Below are 18,198 nucleotides of genomic sequence, written 5' to 3' on the forward strand. Positions count from 1 at the left end.
CATACGAAAGTGTAATGAAAATATACATTTTTTGCAATATAACAAAGGCAGAGTTTATTTTTGCGAATTAATGGCGAAAGTGTATTTCGTTAAATGCGGAAAACGATGCGATCTTATTTCCTGTAATTAACAGAATAAACAACATACTTATTATCTCAATCAAACAGCATGGTACAAACCATTTAGGCTAAAAGGATGTATGTATTCCGCATAGTATAATCAAACTTGAGTCTTACTTCAAAATAATTAAGTTAGCTGGAACATAAGCAGCAAGTTGCAAGTGAAAAATATGATTCGAGACAGTTCTAACCCTAACCCCAACTTTCCCTATGTTAGTTTAAGACGAAAGACATTATTAGAATGAAAGAAAGTGCCGAGTTGGTGGGGTGCGTAACTCCGGTGTGTAGCGAGCCACTCTCGCCTCTCGAAAATCAATCTATATAGATTCGACGATTTCGAGTAAAGTGTAACAATTTAAACTTATCGCATAACAGAGAAGGATAAATCATTTTTCATCACGTATGAAATGTAGGCAAATTACGGTATTAGGGTATTTCACGGAGCCATTGAAAGTACAACGAAGAAAGCTTTCGACATATGGGCGAGATATGCTTCCTGTACACAAAAAACGGACAATCACGTCAACCGCGCCCCCCGCATATCTCATTAAATATAACACAAGGTGAAGCAGATATATGCACACCTACATACGTACAATATATATTAACTAAGAATTAATTTGATTGTTGTTGCATTGGTTATCGCGTATGCGCGGCTGTACAATAACAGTTGCAGTTTACTGTTTTTGTTAAGGGCGGCGTATGCGAATCTGTAAAGTACATAAACTTGAAACTAATTATCTTTTCTTTACTACGAGTTTGCGTTTCCCAAGGCTTGAGGTGAAAAATTCAACTCTCGACCGCGGCTGGTGGTATACGACTTGCATAGTTCAGGCGAAGTTCGTATAAATAGATAAAGTATTAATTTTCAATGGGAACTTGCTTAGATCACAAATACATTTAGGAATGAAAACTAACTCGTAGCAAGAAAACCGTCTCCACTTCGTGACAAAGCTTGAATATTATTCTCTCTTATGAGCTGCATGATACATTGGCATATTTGTAAGAGGGCCGCGTTATTCTTTGATTAAAGGTTTAAACGGTTACTATTTGTAGTAATTGTCAGACTTCCTACGGATTTCGTTTTATGTCTGCTGATTTTGTATCGTGGAGACAGACGAAGGTCAGGCAATGGAGCTGTGCTGCAAGAATTGGAGCAAACGTTGAATAAAGGGAGAACATAGATTCAGATAAGATAAGATAAGAGAAAAATATTAGATTACAAAGCAGTCAAATAAATGCAAAGGTATAAAGAAAGCAAGCTTATTATAAGGTTATTTCATCCCTTCCGTCCGTTTTCATTGCTCTGTATTTCTTACATTCAATTTTGATCAAGTCAAAAATCAATTGCTAAAAAGAAGATTGAAGGAAACATTTTTGAAAAGCAATTATTAAAAAGGTGAATTAAATATGGACGTATGGTCGTTAATTTCGTACAATGACTCGATTTGGACGAAACCAAAAGGTCTGAAACGGAAAAGACGTTTATAAAATAAAATTTATGACTGATAAGTGACTTATGAATGGCTTCAGCGACCAGACAATCGCCCCATCAGCCGCCAAACAATTTGATAGATTTATATTTATGTTTGCTATTTATTAAGATTTCGATTTTTCATCGAGTCGAAATACATTATTTGTTCAAATAGAGCCAATCAAACTACAGAAGATAACTTAATTTGTGTAAAAAGTTTTGTACCATGTAGAGATTAATGCCTCGTAAATTTCTGATGACTTTTCCTCCAAGCATATGCTTAATGTCGTTTTATACATTGTCTTGGTCGAATTTGAAATTGAATTAAATCCGTACCTACACTCGATCACACTTCATGAGAATCTTATAATTAAAGGACGGCACTACAAGTATGCAGACCAACATTTCTGTTACGATGTTGCGTATGTCTACTCCAACTCAAATATTTTAATAGAGTTTGTGGTCATTCATCATCATAACCTAAATGTTTACCCCTTCCACAGATGCGTTAATTTCAAACATTATTAACATTTAAAACGAATAATGAGAAATAAATCTCTTTTAGCATAGCTTCCTGTGATTTACATGCTCAAGGAAACAGAAACGTCAAAATATGCCAATTGAAGCAAGAAATTACATGAGACGTTTTATCACATTTTACTTCGTTACAGTTGTATTTCTACCCTTTATTAACTCAAATTCGAAAATATGCAAAATTAAGATTCTTGGCCAGCGTAAAGTTCTAAATCAATTTAGCCAAGTCTTTTCATTTAATTAAATTGAATTAGAAAGCTGAGAATTTAGGAGGTTTAGACCTCCAGGTAAATTCTGCTTGATTCAACTTTCGCAGCTTATTCGCGCGCTCACTATTGTTGCCGCTTCCTTCGAAACTAATTCATGACGTCAAGACACCGTTTTAAGTATTAGGAAATTTTTTGCTCAAGAACTCCAAAATACTTTACAGTAACTTGTTACGCATCCAGCGCACAAACACTTTCAAAACAATTCTTTTGGTTAACCTATTTAATTTCACAGATATCATTGATTACCATTTAAACGTCAAATTGCGTTAAGTTCTTCGAGTGAATAAGAGATTATTAGTTCATTTCTAAGCCCGCTTCCCATTAACTTCACAACATTCTCCGGATTACGACGGTTTTACATCTTTACACATATACAGGCTTGTGATTGTTGAAATTTGCGCGGTGGAAGCTATGTGCTCTACTAACTGATTCTTTGCAATTCAATGAGAAAGTAAATGCTTCAATACATGAAATCTTCACAATTCTAAGCAATATGCGCCAGCTTGAGAGTTATCGTAAACGATGTTACTGAAGTTGCACGAACGTGGCTTACCGAAGATTTGCTTAATCATGAATTTCGTACCAGTTATTTATTCCACCATATCGCCATAACACCGCTAGGGCATGCAATTCTTTCTTGTGTCAGCATTTCATAATTGACAAAATGTTTGTCGTCGTCTAAACAATTACTGATTGCTTTTAGAGAGAAAGAAGAATTCGAAGACTTATTATTTTTTATATAATTTACCAACCAATCTCCTTGTATACAATTGACACTTAGTCCAATGAGAAAAAGAAATATCTCCTTTTTGCCTTAAAATTTCTATTCTCGATTATGGTTTTACATGGAAAATATCTTCTATATTCCAGCACACGTTACAATCATTACCTTTTAAGAAATATGATAGAGTTGATGTAGACTTCTATTTGTAATCGATAACAACTTATGGCTAGTTACCGCAAAAATATCATGAAGAAATTGAAAAGATCAAATTAGCATAAAATAAACGGACTTGGCGTTCTTATGAACATTTTATTAACGAAGAAATCGTCTTTCTTATCTTATTCTCTTTACATTAAGCGGTGATATTTAATTTAAAAGAGTTATTTTGTATATCATTAAATTGAGATTCGCTAGGTTTGTACATATGGTACCTCTCTATAGTCGATAAACTCAATTTATTTTGGAGATATCCTATATGTGGATATACCTATAATATGTTAGATTAGAAAACACACAGACTACTATGTACCTTATTAAATGTTATTGAATAAATCCTGAATGTTGATTGTAGTACAACAGCGATAATAAGAAAAAATTCTGAAGTTGCGAATGCGTTTTTGCTTGTAGTTTACGATCTGTATAGCATCAATCTGATATAAAATTTGCTTATTCATTTATCAGAACCGCATGAAAATTTAGAATGTATGAAAAAAGTTTCTTACATAACTTGATGGGCCACACGGCCATAAAAACACTTAATAATGCTATTCATGCTACCACGAAATTGCACTCAACTTGTAAAAAATGGAAATTTGTTCTTATATTTTACCTGTCTGACTTCTATTTACATATTAGTAGACATATCATGTTGAGCCTTTGTATGCCTTCACGTCATTCCAGGGTTTTTCTTTATAGATGTAGTAGTTCTTTTAAATCTGAAATATCCCACCCCATGTGCCTAAGAAAATTTTAGGGTTTACGCTCTTCCTTTTTCTTTCTTATATAACTAATTACTCAGGCAATGTCTACAATAGCTATATAACACGATGGTGTTTCGGAAAAAATGGAGACAGAGGGATAGGACTGGGAGGTGCGTGCCCGATCAGTAAATGTTATGCCTTGACAGAGCGGACACTCACACTTCAACTTAAAAAAGTCTGCGTTGAGATTGCTCGTGTTTGATATTTTTGGTGAGATACTTTTTAAGCAATGCGCGGCCACTACTCGGCTTTCTAGACGTTCAAAACTTCTCTTCATTATCTTTTACATTAGCTGCAAAATCTATAACCGATTTCATCATATTTTACAGCAAACTGCACGCGTCATAAATAATATCACATTCTATTTAGTTAATAATTTCAATAACACTTTGAAACACTTTCATTATCTGTAATCCTTAAAGAATATCATTATATGGTAACAAAATGCTTCGAAAAACTCCAGATGGTAATAACATTGCGCATCTGGCAACATAGCCAAGCAAAAAAGAGAGAAAATAAAAACCATAACAACAAAAAATTTAATCTTTTTTTTCAACTTAGTAAATCATCTGTTGTTGATTTTCTGTCTCGCAGAAGAAGAAGAAGATCAGCTGCAACTCGGACATGTTTCTCTTTAATTTAGTCGCAATCTAAACAGGACATATAAGTTTAAAATAATAAATTAAAAATCTTTTTTCAAATAACGCCAAACAAATAAACATGGCTGGGAATCAATCACAGGCATCGAGCATTGATGCTTTAGATAAGGAACAAATGAAAACGGTAATTAATGCTTATCAAACTAATAACTCTAACTGAATTTTACAATTAATGTTCCTATTTCATAACAAAATAAAGCTCTCCGATTTTCTCACTTCGTATAATAAGCTTTCGGAAATGTGTTTTACTGATTGTGTTAGAGATTTCACCTCTAGAACTCTTAGAGAAACTGAGGTTAGTACGGTTAAAAAGCCATAAATACAACAGCGCGGTAATGTATGGTGTAAAACAACATTGTTTAATTTATAATTTTAGGAAAAATGTTCTTTAAACTGCATGGAGAAATATTTAAAAATGAATCAACGCATATCTCAACGGTTTCAAGAATTTCAATTGATTTCAAATGAAAATGCTTTGGCAATGGCACAAAAAACTAGTAAATCCTAGAACTAGTGGGTATCAGCAACTGGATTTTGAACTAATATTCTTAAAGTTTTTCGATAAACGCGATTAGTAATATTTATCACTAAATACCGTTAACGTTAGTGTTGAAAATATGCATTTTAATTTTAGAATTTAATTGCAGATCTGTCTCCTTTTTTATTAAAAATAAAAATGAATTAAAACTAAATAAAATGAATTTCAAGTTATTATATTTCAATTTAAATTTCTCTTTTAGAAAAATTTTCATGTTTACGTTATTTAAAATATATAGTATATTAAATCGTATTCTACACATTGCCTTCTCTCAATGGTTTAAATAGACAATGATGTCAGTTAGGAGCGTACGATAAGCTAGAATGTTTCACATTTAAAATTTCCTTGATTTTGTACACAACATCTAACCTATAACAAAAGTTTACCTTACGCCCAGAAGCAAGTGTATAAATTCCTATTTTTAAATTATTAAGAGATTAACATGAATGAAATTAATATGAAGGATGGTTTTTTAATTATGATTGATCAATTGACTGAAATAATTTAATGACTCGAGCTTCCACTTTCATTGGGATAACCTTCGGCTTCATTTATCAGAGCATATTCCAAAATAACACGGCCTTCTTTATATCTAAAGTTTAAATATAAAATAAAGAATTTAAGTTCATAGTAAAATAACATTCTGTTTTTCTAGTATACATGTTTTTAACGATATGTATTAATTTCAAGCATAAATGCTGTAAATTTTAGTACACGCCACCAAAGGACGGTTATTTTCGTAATTTATAAAAACTATATGTCGTGGGACACGGAAATTCTATAAGAAAATTTATCTTTACAATATTATGAGTATATTATTTTGTGGAACGCAAGTTTTATTAGAAAAATAGAGGTATTTTTAAGTTTCTAGAATTATGTTAGGGCGCTGACGGTATAGTGTAAAATTTTTCGCTTGTTCCTAACAAAAATATATAATTATATATAAACGCTATGATAAGTATCATTTTTAGTATAATATAATAATTATATATCAACAAGAAATGTAGCCGCACCTTCTACACCCAATATAGCTCAGAAAAATAATTACAGAAGTAGTAAATTTTTCGATAATGACTCGGTGATTCTTCGTTTCAACTTTCCAACTTTTTTTTGACGTCGCCATCGACAGACGTTACAATAGTTTGTCTTGAGGCCACAAGCACGTATTATTTTTAAATTAATTTTTTTTATACGGCTACTGTAATGGACATAATCTTTGTCCTACTCTACGTAATCCTAATAGGAATCCTCTTCAAGGATCCTAAATTATTTATACTTGGGTTTATGTTCATAGCAATTTGTGTTAAATGAAGCTTTAAAAACCATCTGCTAAACTAAAAATAAGTATTGGAATGCCGAAGGAGCCATTAATTAAAAGTCAGGCATTTATTTATATCGCGGTTGTTTTTAAGCACCCTCCCTTTATTACCATTGATGTCGTTCAACTCAAATACTGTTATCTTAACTGACGATTCTTCGACAAACCTCAATAAGCCAGTCGGCGTAATAGTCACTAGGTCATCAGTTATACGATTTCTATATTTACTCACTTTTGTGCTTCTTCTGTGGCATATTCATACATCCAACCCAGTTTAACGTTGCAATTTTTACACATTACATCACGCACCATATGACGTCCCGTCAGCATGACACGTTCTTGTATATTACTGAATGTTAAGTTTACAACACGCTTGAAGAGATAAGCTCGACCTAAAAGACAACAAGTAAATCACACAGTCCATCAAGTAATGATGGTATGTTCCTCTTACCCGTCGCCCCTGTGAAACGAGTGCTCAGTAACTGATTACGATTGGTTAAATTAACTTGACATTGTGCACAATTGATTAAACGAACACCACCCAAGTGTTCCAAGAACACGCGACCCATGTTAAAAAAAATAAATAAATAAAACGAAAAATATTTTATCCAATAGAGCTTTGAATCAAGATTTAAATCCACAAACAGGTTGTGCTGGCTAGCTTGACAGAATTTGTCCGTTTATTCTACGTCTCCCCTATTTGCTGGATTTATTTAGTTTTCTATTTGCTTTATTTATTTTGGCTTATCTATTCCACAAGAAGATCCATTCGATAACAAAGCAATACTTAAAAAAAGATTATTTTTTCTTAGTTTTTTCGCAGCGTTGCCAGAAGTAAAAGGACTTTAATAGAAAATTTAAAACAAAACTTAGAATCCTATGTGCAACTAAATGTGCCTGCTTCAAAATGCTTGCACATAAATAAATTGAAGAAAATATGTACGTATTAGTGAAAGTTACTATATAAAAAAAATGGACGTTCTGCCAATCAATATTTTCTTATAAACTTGTCAAAATATTTGGTTTTGCGGATTTTTCTAAGAGAAGACTTTATTCACTTATGATGTTCGAATCATATACAGGGTATTTGGTATATAAAAGCAAATAGGAAAGTCACAATATCGCGGTGTCTAACAATGAGCATGTTTTGCTACTTTAATAAAAAAAAAGGCAAAGATATATAGTTAACATTTTCTTCTAGAAGTGATACGGTGATAATGGTTCAAAAAACGAAGATGTTAAACGTGGGGAGGGTCGTTATGTATCCAGTAAGCAACTTGCATTTTTGACGACAGCAAAAATCGGGGATTAATTTTGCATGAAAAATTTAATTTTCGTTTCTCAGCTGGTTCCGATTTACCTCCGGAATAGCATTCACTGTCGATCGATGAATCGCTTCTTGCGCGACAATTGTTAAATATTTTCTCTCTATTGAAGAATATGAAACGTAAGTAAATTAGCTAAGGTTTTCAACAAATTTGTATCAAATTTCATGTTTATAATAAGAGTTACAACAAGAAATTTTTATAGTTAAATTTATAAGAAAAAAACAACTGCACAACACAGCAGAAAGTTTAAGTTTGCGAAAGATAAGTGAAATATTGCTAAGTAATGTTAATAGATAATGCAGCAACGTTAACCAACGTGTAAATGTTATTTGATAGCAGCAGTTCATTACTCGCCGGTGCTTTGTCTGCAGACGACTTGGAGATTTTTTTGTAATTTTTCTTAAAAACTCGATTGCTTATGGTTGCATAGAATTAGCTTCGAGTGGTAGCTTTAAGAGTATTTTACTTAAAAGAAAAGAATATGAAAAAATCAACTATTTTGTGGGCGAAAGTTACTTAAAAGGTGTTCGATTTTATTTGCTATATTTACGACTTTCGTCGTCGATCTATACATCATTCACTCTGCACCAATAAAACAGAAACAAGAAATTAACTTTTTACGTTAAATTTTAAATAAAATTATGCTAAATTTGTGTATGCATAATAAGCCAAATAAGAGCTTGCAGAGTTTTCCATTCATCGACGCCATTTAATAAAGACGAATTATGCAGCTGGGGATCAACAAAGATTCCATAAAATTGTATGTAGTCAAGTTTGGATAATTTTAATTATAAGCAAATAATATTTTTCTTCCGCTTACCAAATGCCGCCATAAAATAAAAGGCGTTAACCAAAATTTCTTGGAAATGCTGATAACACAATTAAATAATAAAGTAAAGGTACAGGATATGATATGGTATTCGCATCGATGTATTGACGCCCTAATAAAGTTTACCGTCCACTACTTTTGTCACATTATCACATCTGATACCACAATTGAATACATTATATCCGATATAAAACTGGAAAAACTGTACTAACCTTATAGAGTTGTCAGTATCGAGCAGTCATTAGTAGCTTCCAGACTACCAAAATCATGATTAAGTGGATCACTGGCGATGGATATTGATTTCTAAGCAACCGCCCATACAAATTATTCATAAGATATAAATGGAAGCCATTTTTGGAGCCCGCAACTTTTAAAGAAATCATTTCGTAGAACTTTTTTCGAAAAAAAAAACGACAGCCGTTGAGCGGCAGGGAATGCTAGAAAAGAAAAACGTTAGTCATTTTAGCACTACATGACGACTCTCTTAAGAATTATTGCGAAACTATAGCGGTTACAAACCGTAGAAGACAGATTGTTGTAGCATCGATTTGAAACCACGTGTTTATAGCTAAGCATGTAAATATTTTTTGTTAAAAAAAAAGAAAAAAAAAACTGAAAACATTTTAGGTGAAATGCTTTGGAGAGTTGCCTTAAGGCGAATTTTTTCTTACTTCACCTTTTCGAATGTATGGAAGACGTAATTTATCAAGTGAGCATATCGGAATCGTTTGTCCCCTAACTAATCCTACCTTACACTTCAAATGAAGTGTACTTTACACGTTGTTGATTAATGCGATTAGATATAGATTTCAAAAGGAAATATTTTTGCACACAATAAAAATGCAATAGCTTTTATAAAGCAGTACAATTTCAATATCAATACTACAGAGGAACACTTCTCGTGGTAGTATCTGTAATAATGGCGACTAAAGTAAGTCAATTTGATTACCAAAAATATTTTTCTTTTAAATAATAGGAAATTTACCAAATTTGTTTCCAGCACTACCTAGTTTTTCTGCTATTAGACTATATCTTCACTATCGGGCAGGTAAATACTTCCACGTATCCAATTTCCACTCCATTTCCAATCCATTCATTTCAAAACTAATGAAACACCCCACCAAATGTAGTCTTTACATCCACCACATGCATGTCGTTGTTTCTATAGTAGCAGATAGAAATATGTGTGCGGGAGCCTATGACGAACCGTGACGTTCAAGTTTTTAGTTATAATATTTGTTTGTGGTTGGGCTTAATCGACTTTGAAATGTTTTCTCTACAAACCAACCATACCATACCAACCGACGTGTTTGCTCTAATTTTCGATTTTCATTTTCCCGACCTTAATGAAATTAACTAGTGAATAAGACTTCATAAGTCTTAATTCATAGAATTTTATGCTGCAGAGTTTCATTGACGAAATCATCGTGAACAAATCATGTGATCACTTTTTCATGAATAGTAGGCTTTGTTTTTTGTAATTTGCATGATGCTAATGTAAGCTTCAAATTTAACTCAGACTATTCAAATAGTGCCAACTGTTTTGGTTCATGGTGGAGCTGGGAAAATTGCCGAGGATGCTATACCGGCTAAATTAGGTGGGGTCAAAATGGCAGCCCATATTGGCTATGAAACATTGCTATCTACTGGGGATGTAGTTTCAGCCGTGGAGGAGGCTGTCCGTTCGATGGAAGCAAATGGCGCCTTCAATGCTGGCTATGGCAGTGTTCTTAATTGGGAAGGGAATATACAAATGGACGCCGCGATTATGAATGGATCCGATTTGAATGCCGGTTGCGTTTCCTTGATAACCGACATATTACATCCAATTTCTCTAGCTCGTTGTGTTATGGAAAAGACTCGTCATACATATTTAGCAGGATATGATGCCATGATTTTTGCTGCAGAAAGTAATTTTACCTTATTACCAGAAGGCGCATTGATAACGAATGAATCTAAACAAGCTTTAGAAGATTACAAAAACAGCATAAATGGAGGAATAACCGAGTTTGATGGAATTTCAATTGAAAATGAATTAACGGAAACTTTCGGCTCGCCGGGAACAGTTGGGGCTGTAGCAATTGATGCAAATGGCAATGTAGCTGCGGCAACGTCGACGGGTGGTCTTACAGGGAAAATGCCTGGTCGCATTGGTGATTCACCTATACTGGGAGGTGGTACGTATGCTGATAACGCTGCTGGTAGTGTCTCAGCCACCGGACATGGCGAATCTATTATGCGTTTTAATGTGGCTTCTCGGATATTGGCTTTAGTAAAATACAAAGGACTAACGGCTCCAGAGGCTACTTCAAAAGTATTAGACGAAATGAGAGAACGTTTCAATCAAACAGCCGGTGTTATCAGCATAGATCATCAAGGTAATTTGGGCATTTACTTTACCTCGCAACATATGCCGTGGGCTTATCAATCAAACAATGGATTGCATTACGGTGTCACTAAGAATATCATCACAATGGAAGAAATTGAAGTCAATTAATGTAAACTCTTCATACATATGTTTACTAAAGATTAAGATTTGAAGATTTCTTTTTTCTTTTTTTTCCTTCTGCCTTTTGTGAAGTGCAACATATATCAGAAATCATGGTCAATTTCCAAAATGCGGTCCAACACTTCATTATAATAAGCATTCTTCTTAATATAATATATTATATCAAGACAACTTTTTCATGAAGTGAAGTAAATAGAATGATTTTATGTACTTATGGTCGAACAAGATACTATGAGGTCTTCATTGGAAAATCTAGAAGATATTATTGCCATAGTAGTTGCCCTTCCTTCGACTTTTGAAACATTAAGTTGAAGTCGCTATGCTTTTCAAATTTCGATCGTTTTGTATGAAGGACACATCTGCCATTTTTCTCACGGTTTGGCTCGCTTATTTTCGATTAATTGATGACTGCCATGTCTGCATTGCTTTACTGCTTGAGATTATTGGTTTTTTTTTTTTATTATTATTATTATTATTAATTTTGCCAGAGAAATACTAAGGCTAGACCTTTGAAGCACTAGCATCTATCGGCTATCGAGTTTTTTTATTAAAAACTTTACCACTCTTGAGCTTCGAACCCACGACCATTGAGTTACTAATCGAGATTCCTCGCCTTCGGCCATTCAGACAGATTATTTTATTTCTTTTTTATTTTTTAAAATTTTTATTTATTTATTTATTTATTTTTTTTTTGTTATAATTTGTATCGATTTTCGTAATATATGTGCGCAAAATGTTGTATAAATCAGAAGCAAATCGGGGGAAAACTGTTCGTTGGAATCGGATCCAATCGTTTATATGAATCCCCAGATGATATTAAAAGGACAAAGAGCTTTACGAATTTCTAACAATAAAGTGATTTATTAAAATTGAAATGATCACTTCATAATCGGAGTAAGAAAGCAGGACTTTTCCAGAGAATTCGTATCAAGAACACTTACTTACAATAAAATTAATCACATCTTCGTATTTTCGATTTGTATTCTAATAATTTGTGTTTATTATTCTGAATTTATACAAATAAGTTTTCGTACTTCTACGAATAATTGCTTATGTGACCGATTTAGGTAGAGATTTGGGGATGTTCGTTATGACGTGAATGGCACGCGGAATGTCTAAACCTCACGGGCATCAAGCATACATTGCCATGCCGTTTAATTTTGTCCGCAGTTACATGAAATGAAAAGCCGAATGCTATAAGTGGTCCGTTTCCACGCCCTTTGCGATGGACTGTTTTATACATGATTGTTGGAGTAACTAAAACTACAATGTTATTACATGCAGGTTCAATTCGAACTACTTTTTTTTTCGGAGGGGACGGAGAAACATGTGTGCTATTGACACTGCGTGTATGTATGAGCAAATCGACAATTAATGTAGGCGCTAGATACAAGAGCATCTACATAACTACGTATAAGCCTTGAAAAATACTCACGATCGATTGTTATTAAAGAGCATATGTGATGTGATGATTAGCGTTATTAATGATAAGCAATGGCAGCTGTAAGCATTGATGTACGATGGGAATGGATCCATTATTATTTATTATTTGTATTAAAAGTGGCCTAATTGCCTTATATCCATTACGAACACATTCGGTCCCTTATGTGTATTTCTCAGTGTTACAAACGAGAGGACAAATCGAGTATACAATCGTTCTTTGACAGTAGAAATAGGGTTTCAGAAATGAAGATTCCTTATAGCAGAGGAGATGCGGGAACTGACACTATAAGGCTTTATTCTTGTTTTGGGGTTCGGACTTTAACCTTGCTTTACGGGAATTTCGAATGCACACATGCAAATAAAACAAAAACAAAAGAGCATACGAAAAAAGGGTCAGGATATTAAGGTTATTTGCCTCATTTACGTTCATCTCACACAAATGTACATTTTTTTTTCGATTCATTTATTTGATCTGACATGCAGGCAAGCAATAACGGACATTTATTTTAAAGTTGAAATTGTTGCATTAGTAGTGAACTACGATATCAATTATTTAGAATTTTCGCAATTCACCGAAACTCGCTCACATACATTCGCTTTATGTAACATTTTGAAAGTCCGTTAAGTACATCAAGCAAAAGCCCGCACCAACCAAGCCAATGATAAGATTACTTACGGTTCTCTTAGTACATTAATTGCACAGTACTATCTCGAGTTTTGAAATTAATTAGAGAGTAAATGCGGATTATGTGAAGCTTACTTTCTTCTACCAAGCTTACTATGTACGCAGGCCTGGAAAGCTTATGCTTTTTATCTCGTTTAGCCTTCAAATTATAAACTGACTCTGGTAATAAACATTTAGTCATTATTATCTAATAAATCGAATTTGTGTTTTCAGAGAACACTTTTGGGTAGCTGGAACCACTTCGAAGAAGTAATAAAAAATGTCGCATTAAAAAAGAAATCGCAACTAATCCAAAATAAAGAAGTGAACGGTTTTCTTCGTAGTAATATTTAATTATGCTAAGCGAACGCATTTTACAATTACATCAAAGCAAAGATTTACGAAATTCTTCTTGTCCTTCTTCTTCTTTTTTTGCGCGTCAGCATTTTAACAAGAAACTAATTACTCAGCTGAGCACGAAGTTCTTTGTTTGAAACTTAATAAAGTTGACTTGTAGTTGGACTGCAGATTTATACTTATGCATATGTTTGCGTACTATAACCATTTGGCGGGTAATCGTCTTTCCCAACTCTTCTTTAATTTATTTTCACGACTTTGGACGTTAATATGTTCTGGAGTGTTACTTATTTTCCCAAATGATTTCGCGATGATATAGTGCACAGTGCATTTCGTAGTGTGTCAAATGTGATGGAACGCGTGTATGTGTATGTAGGCGTCTTTCAAAAAGAATAAAATCTATTCAATCAATTAATTCCATCAACAATAGTACTTTGCTTACATTTAAAAGTGAAACTATTCTTGAGATTAGCAATGAAATTTTTAATCGGTAATGTGGTGGGCCTTCCGATAACGTCTCAAGATTGCTCAACACTTTGCTAGCCCTTTTCAAGTTGCAGTCAACTTTAAGTACAGCTGCCACTGAAATTTCTTCTCAAAATAATCGAATAAAATGCAATCGTTATATATGTAATAACGAAAATCGAACCGATTTTTTAGGTAATTCTTTCACCAAGACTGGCTATATTATTAACTAGGAGGGGTATAAAGGTGTTTAGTTACTTGAGTACAAATTTTAATTCTTATCTATTGCTTAGAACGACAGCTACAATAATTGGACCTGGATTTGGTTTTGCGGGCTTGTTAATTTTTATATTTAACCTAAGGCCTACGGTTTGGTTAAAATCTGACTTAATTGTAGGGGGGAGTAAATGTTAACTCAAGCATGGGGTTACTCCTTTAGCAATGGATTTTAAACTATTTTGGTCCTTAGTTTCTCTTTCGAAAGTGCGGTTGATTGTGCCAAAGTTTTATCCAATCTTGTTAATTCTCTATTTATTGTTGTCATTATGGGAAGACATACCTCATAGTCTCATAGAGATGGATTTTGTCTCTTTCAGATGATCCTCTCCCTATCACTTAAATACTTCTTCTGGTTTCCGTTATGCATTTTAATATATTTGCCAGCAAGTGATCGTCTATTGAGTAATACATCGTCGGCCTTGGTTACTAATTTGTTTTTAAGATTCGTGCATTGCATTTTTCCAGTTCGTAATTTATGTCGTTTTGTGTGTTATAAAGTGACAGGCTCTTACCGATTATCCTTCTAAGTGCGTTTTTCCAGCGTGTCTAATAGGTTTGTTGATTTCACAGCAAATGACTAAAATCTGTTATGCCGCAATGTGTGGACTAAATTGTACAGACACGTTGCCGATAGGTGGACGGCACTATATAGTCGAGTGCTGGTAAGTTAAAACAAAATGAAGCGTTACTTATGAACAACAAATGCAACTGGTTAAGTATTGTATTTTTTGAACTTTGTATCGGATCATTGAACTGAAATCTAGTTTTCCTAGTCCTATGAGATATTTCCTATGAGGTCTTTGATAATTGCTTTAGAGCTTTACAAGCCGACCTTAAAAGCCGCTTCGGAAAATCTTACCGACATTGTTTGTTTATCGTACTTTTGCAACTCGAATGCCTTGGCTTCTCTGATCGATTAGGTAGAACTGAAGCCTTTAAACGAGACTATAATGAAGAAAAATATCTTTTTAAAATTTTGCATTATTCAAAGCAGTTAATTCTGTGTCGATTGTAATATTCTCCAAACGTTACTGTCATTAACTGGCAATTTTTGTCTATTCCCGCTTTATTGGATTCTTGATTCGGTCTTTCCCAGGCAGCGATTGGGCTTAGGTTTTATAAGTGGTGGAAAAACTACTTCACTGCAGTCGATATTCGTACCATTTACACGGCCTATATTATTCCAAAATTAGAGTATAACTCGCATATGTGGACGTGAGCCTCCAAAGTTTGTTAGAAGTTCCTCGACTGCGTGCAGGGAAAGGCTCAGGTGCTCATGGGCGACGCAAGTGTGTCCAGAGCTCTCGATACTCTTGAGCATCGGCGCAACGTGGGTTGTGTTGCGCTTATGTACATGAATACTCAGGATAAGTGTTCTACAGAGATGAAAGAAATATGTCCACCAATTAAATCCTTCAATCCTTCAATACATGTTTTTCTCAGCGTTCTCGTCCCCTCGTCCTGGGGTTCTCTATATTTCCCGCACAACGCACTGTTGCGACTCGTCGTTTTTTAAACACGCTGTCGTTGTTTAGAACAACCTGGCAACAGTGGTCTTTCTTTTCGTACCTGATATCTCCATTTTTAAGTCGAATGTTCCCAAGCATTACTCCCTATCCTCAACCCACACTTCCTATCACCCTTCCCCATCACCATCACGCCCGCACGTATCGGGGACAACCTCCGAGTGGCTGGTCATGCAAAAAAAAAAAATGCTTTTTACAGACATTGTTAAATATTCGAAGGAGAACCGTTATACACATGACAAAATCAAAAATTGACCCGTCTAAAAAGTTTGCTCTTAATCTCCTGTTCTAGGACCGCAAGCCTTGTCATTCATATGTTCAATTATTCTTTCTAATTCTATTTAGTCGACGATGTTATGCTAGAGCGGGCCGCCTTTCCATCATTAAATCGTTAAACACTAATAGAAATTTGTTGCTGCTTCTAAACTCACGTCAGTAGTTGATAATATGAAATTATTTTTCCCCACATCACGGTCCCAATGATATTGCATAATTGCACAACTGAAAGTGGTAATGTGTTTTCTGGACCTGTCATATGGGTCAATAGGAACGGCAAATCAAAAAAAAAAAAAAAAAAAAAAAAATAGAGCGGGTTGCTGTTTGTCAACCATCGGGCAATAACTAGGTTAATCGACTCTAAACGATAAAAAAAGTTAAATAAACCCAAAAATAAACTGGCCAATGTGACTGCTTTATATCATTCTTTGGGTATAATATTATTTACATACATTTGAAAAGATGCAATTATCTACGCAGGTGTAAACAACGCATCACAATTTTTGAATATTATTCGAAAGCGCAACATAAAAGCAGTGTCAAACTTACGAAATAGTTTTTCAATGTTCAATAGTTCATCAATGCTTTGAGTATCTACTCAGGAAAGAAGATAGATGCATTGTTCCAATCGGCTACGAACTTGTGGATGCTATTCCCTAATTCCCAACGAACATCCGCAATGATAAGTGCAGCACGGGGAGTATAATATAGCAGATTTGTAATCTTAGATCAGTTGACTCACGACTTAACTTTATTCTTGTAGCAAATTCATACGTAACGCTTTATTTGGAAAATGTGTGTCCAGCCTGGTCGGGGGGATTTCGCAGATGTTCGTCCGATAATGCTTACCCGTGTTAGCCTAGCAAGATTCAAGAGCCCTCTCGCGCACATATTGGCGAATATGAATTTATCGATTTATCAAATATCAAATTTCTATTTTTGGGCCATCAATATGATGAAATCTTCAATTCCTGTGGAATTATTGAAAGTGATGCACATTCATGCGTGGATAAAAGATTTCACAGAAGATTGCGCCACAATATTATATATGCTTGATATCTCATCGATGTTTGAATGGAGACTAAAGTAAGTCTAGGCGAACTGTTATTGGGTTCTCCATATTTTCCCTGTAGCGACGTGGATTGAGAAAGCGTAATAATTTATTTCTAAATAAATTTGATTGCGAGCTACCATACACAGTGAAGAGGGTGAGCAGGTCGACATACCCGAGTAGTGTGTGCTCAATTAGTAGTAGTAGAGATAACACTAACTCTATCTTTCTCTCCCTCTCTTTTCCCGCTTTTTTTGACCATGACCGTAAATCCACTGAGGAGAAAATATTTTTTTTTTCTCACATCAACTGAGATTTAGGTCATAAACTATTTTTAATGGCTGTATAGGCGTGCCGAAAATCTTACCTCCACGCAGCGACGCTTATAGAAGGGTCATGGAGGGAATCTTGCAGTTATGGTACTCAGTCCTGACCGCTGGCTACAACACTTCGGGGAGTATCGTGCTGGCTGCGGTTTCCAACCGATTCTAAAGCGAATAATTAAAGGAGTTGATAGGCCGCAACGTTCCCCAAAGTGGGTTTACTGGCTACACACCTTAAATCAATCTGGTGCTTTAGTTGTAGTGGGGTTTATAACAATTGTCTCACTCTCTGCGGGGCGTTGGATCACGCATAAATAACCAAGAAATTAGAATTTAATCAAAAGTAACAAATTTCTTAAAAGATCGGTTCGTCCAGAACCGCACCTTACCTAAGATAAGTCTTTAATAAGTTATTATTACTACTACGTCGTGTCGTTGTAATCGTTACTAGGTACATCACACATTTGTGCCTACAGATATACGTGTGATAATTGTTGTAAAAAATTGAAGAAGAGATCGGGTATAGTTGAGAT

The 18,198-nt window shown here is 34.4% G+C and overlaps 3 protein-coding genes across 3 annotated transcripts; 2 read left to right on the forward strand and 1 right to left on the reverse strand.

The window, feature by feature from the left end:
• The first annotated feature begins 4,735 nt into the window (after positions 1 to 4,735).
• Positions 4,736 to 5,412, forward strand: LOC119637202 (mitochondrial import inner membrane translocase subunit Tim9). The gene is made up of 3 exons (XM_038033054.1): positions 4,736 to 4,883; positions 4,959 to 5,054; positions 5,136 to 5,412. Exons 1-3 carry the CDS (start codon positions 4,821 to 4,823, stop codon positions 5,265 to 5,267), a joined length of 291 nt encoding a protein of 96 aa, XP_037888982.1. The 5' UTR covers positions 4,736 to 4,820; the 3' UTR covers positions 5,268 to 5,412.
• A 59-nt stretch (positions 5,413 to 5,471) lies between these two features.
• On the reverse strand, positions 5,472 to 7,474 carry LOC119637154 (protein yippee). The gene is made up of 3 exons (XM_038033003.1): positions 7,067 to 7,474; positions 6,848 to 7,007; positions 5,472 to 5,889 (listed from the first exon to the last, which is right to left on the reverse strand). The coding sequence occupies exons 1-3, from the start codon at positions 7,182 to 7,184 to the stop codon at positions 5,802 to 5,804; spliced, it is 366 nt and encodes a 121-aa protein (XP_037888931.1). The 5' UTR covers positions 7,185 to 7,474; the 3' UTR covers positions 5,472 to 5,801.
• Positions 7,475 to 9,597: 2,123 nt separating this feature from the next.
• LOC119637105 (probable isoaspartyl peptidase/L-asparaginase GA20639) lies at positions 9,598 to 11,452 on the forward strand. Its single transcript, XM_038032933.1, has 3 exons — positions 9,598 to 9,703; positions 9,773 to 9,820; positions 10,292 to 11,452. Exons 1-3 carry the CDS (start codon positions 9,692 to 9,694, stop codon positions 11,267 to 11,269), a joined length of 1,038 nt encoding a protein of 345 aa, XP_037888861.1. The 5' UTR covers positions 9,598 to 9,691; the 3' UTR covers positions 11,270 to 11,452.
• Positions 11,453 to 18,198: the final 6,746 nt, after the last annotated feature.

This window comes from Glossina fuscipes, unplaced genomic scaffold (genome assembly GCF_014805625.2).
Source record: "Glossina fuscipes isolate IAEA_lab_2018 unplaced genomic scaffold, Yale_Gfus_2 43, whole genome shotgun sequence".
Classification (NCBI taxonomy): Eukaryota; Metazoa; Arthropoda; class Insecta; order Diptera; family Glossinidae; genus Glossina; species Glossina fuscipes.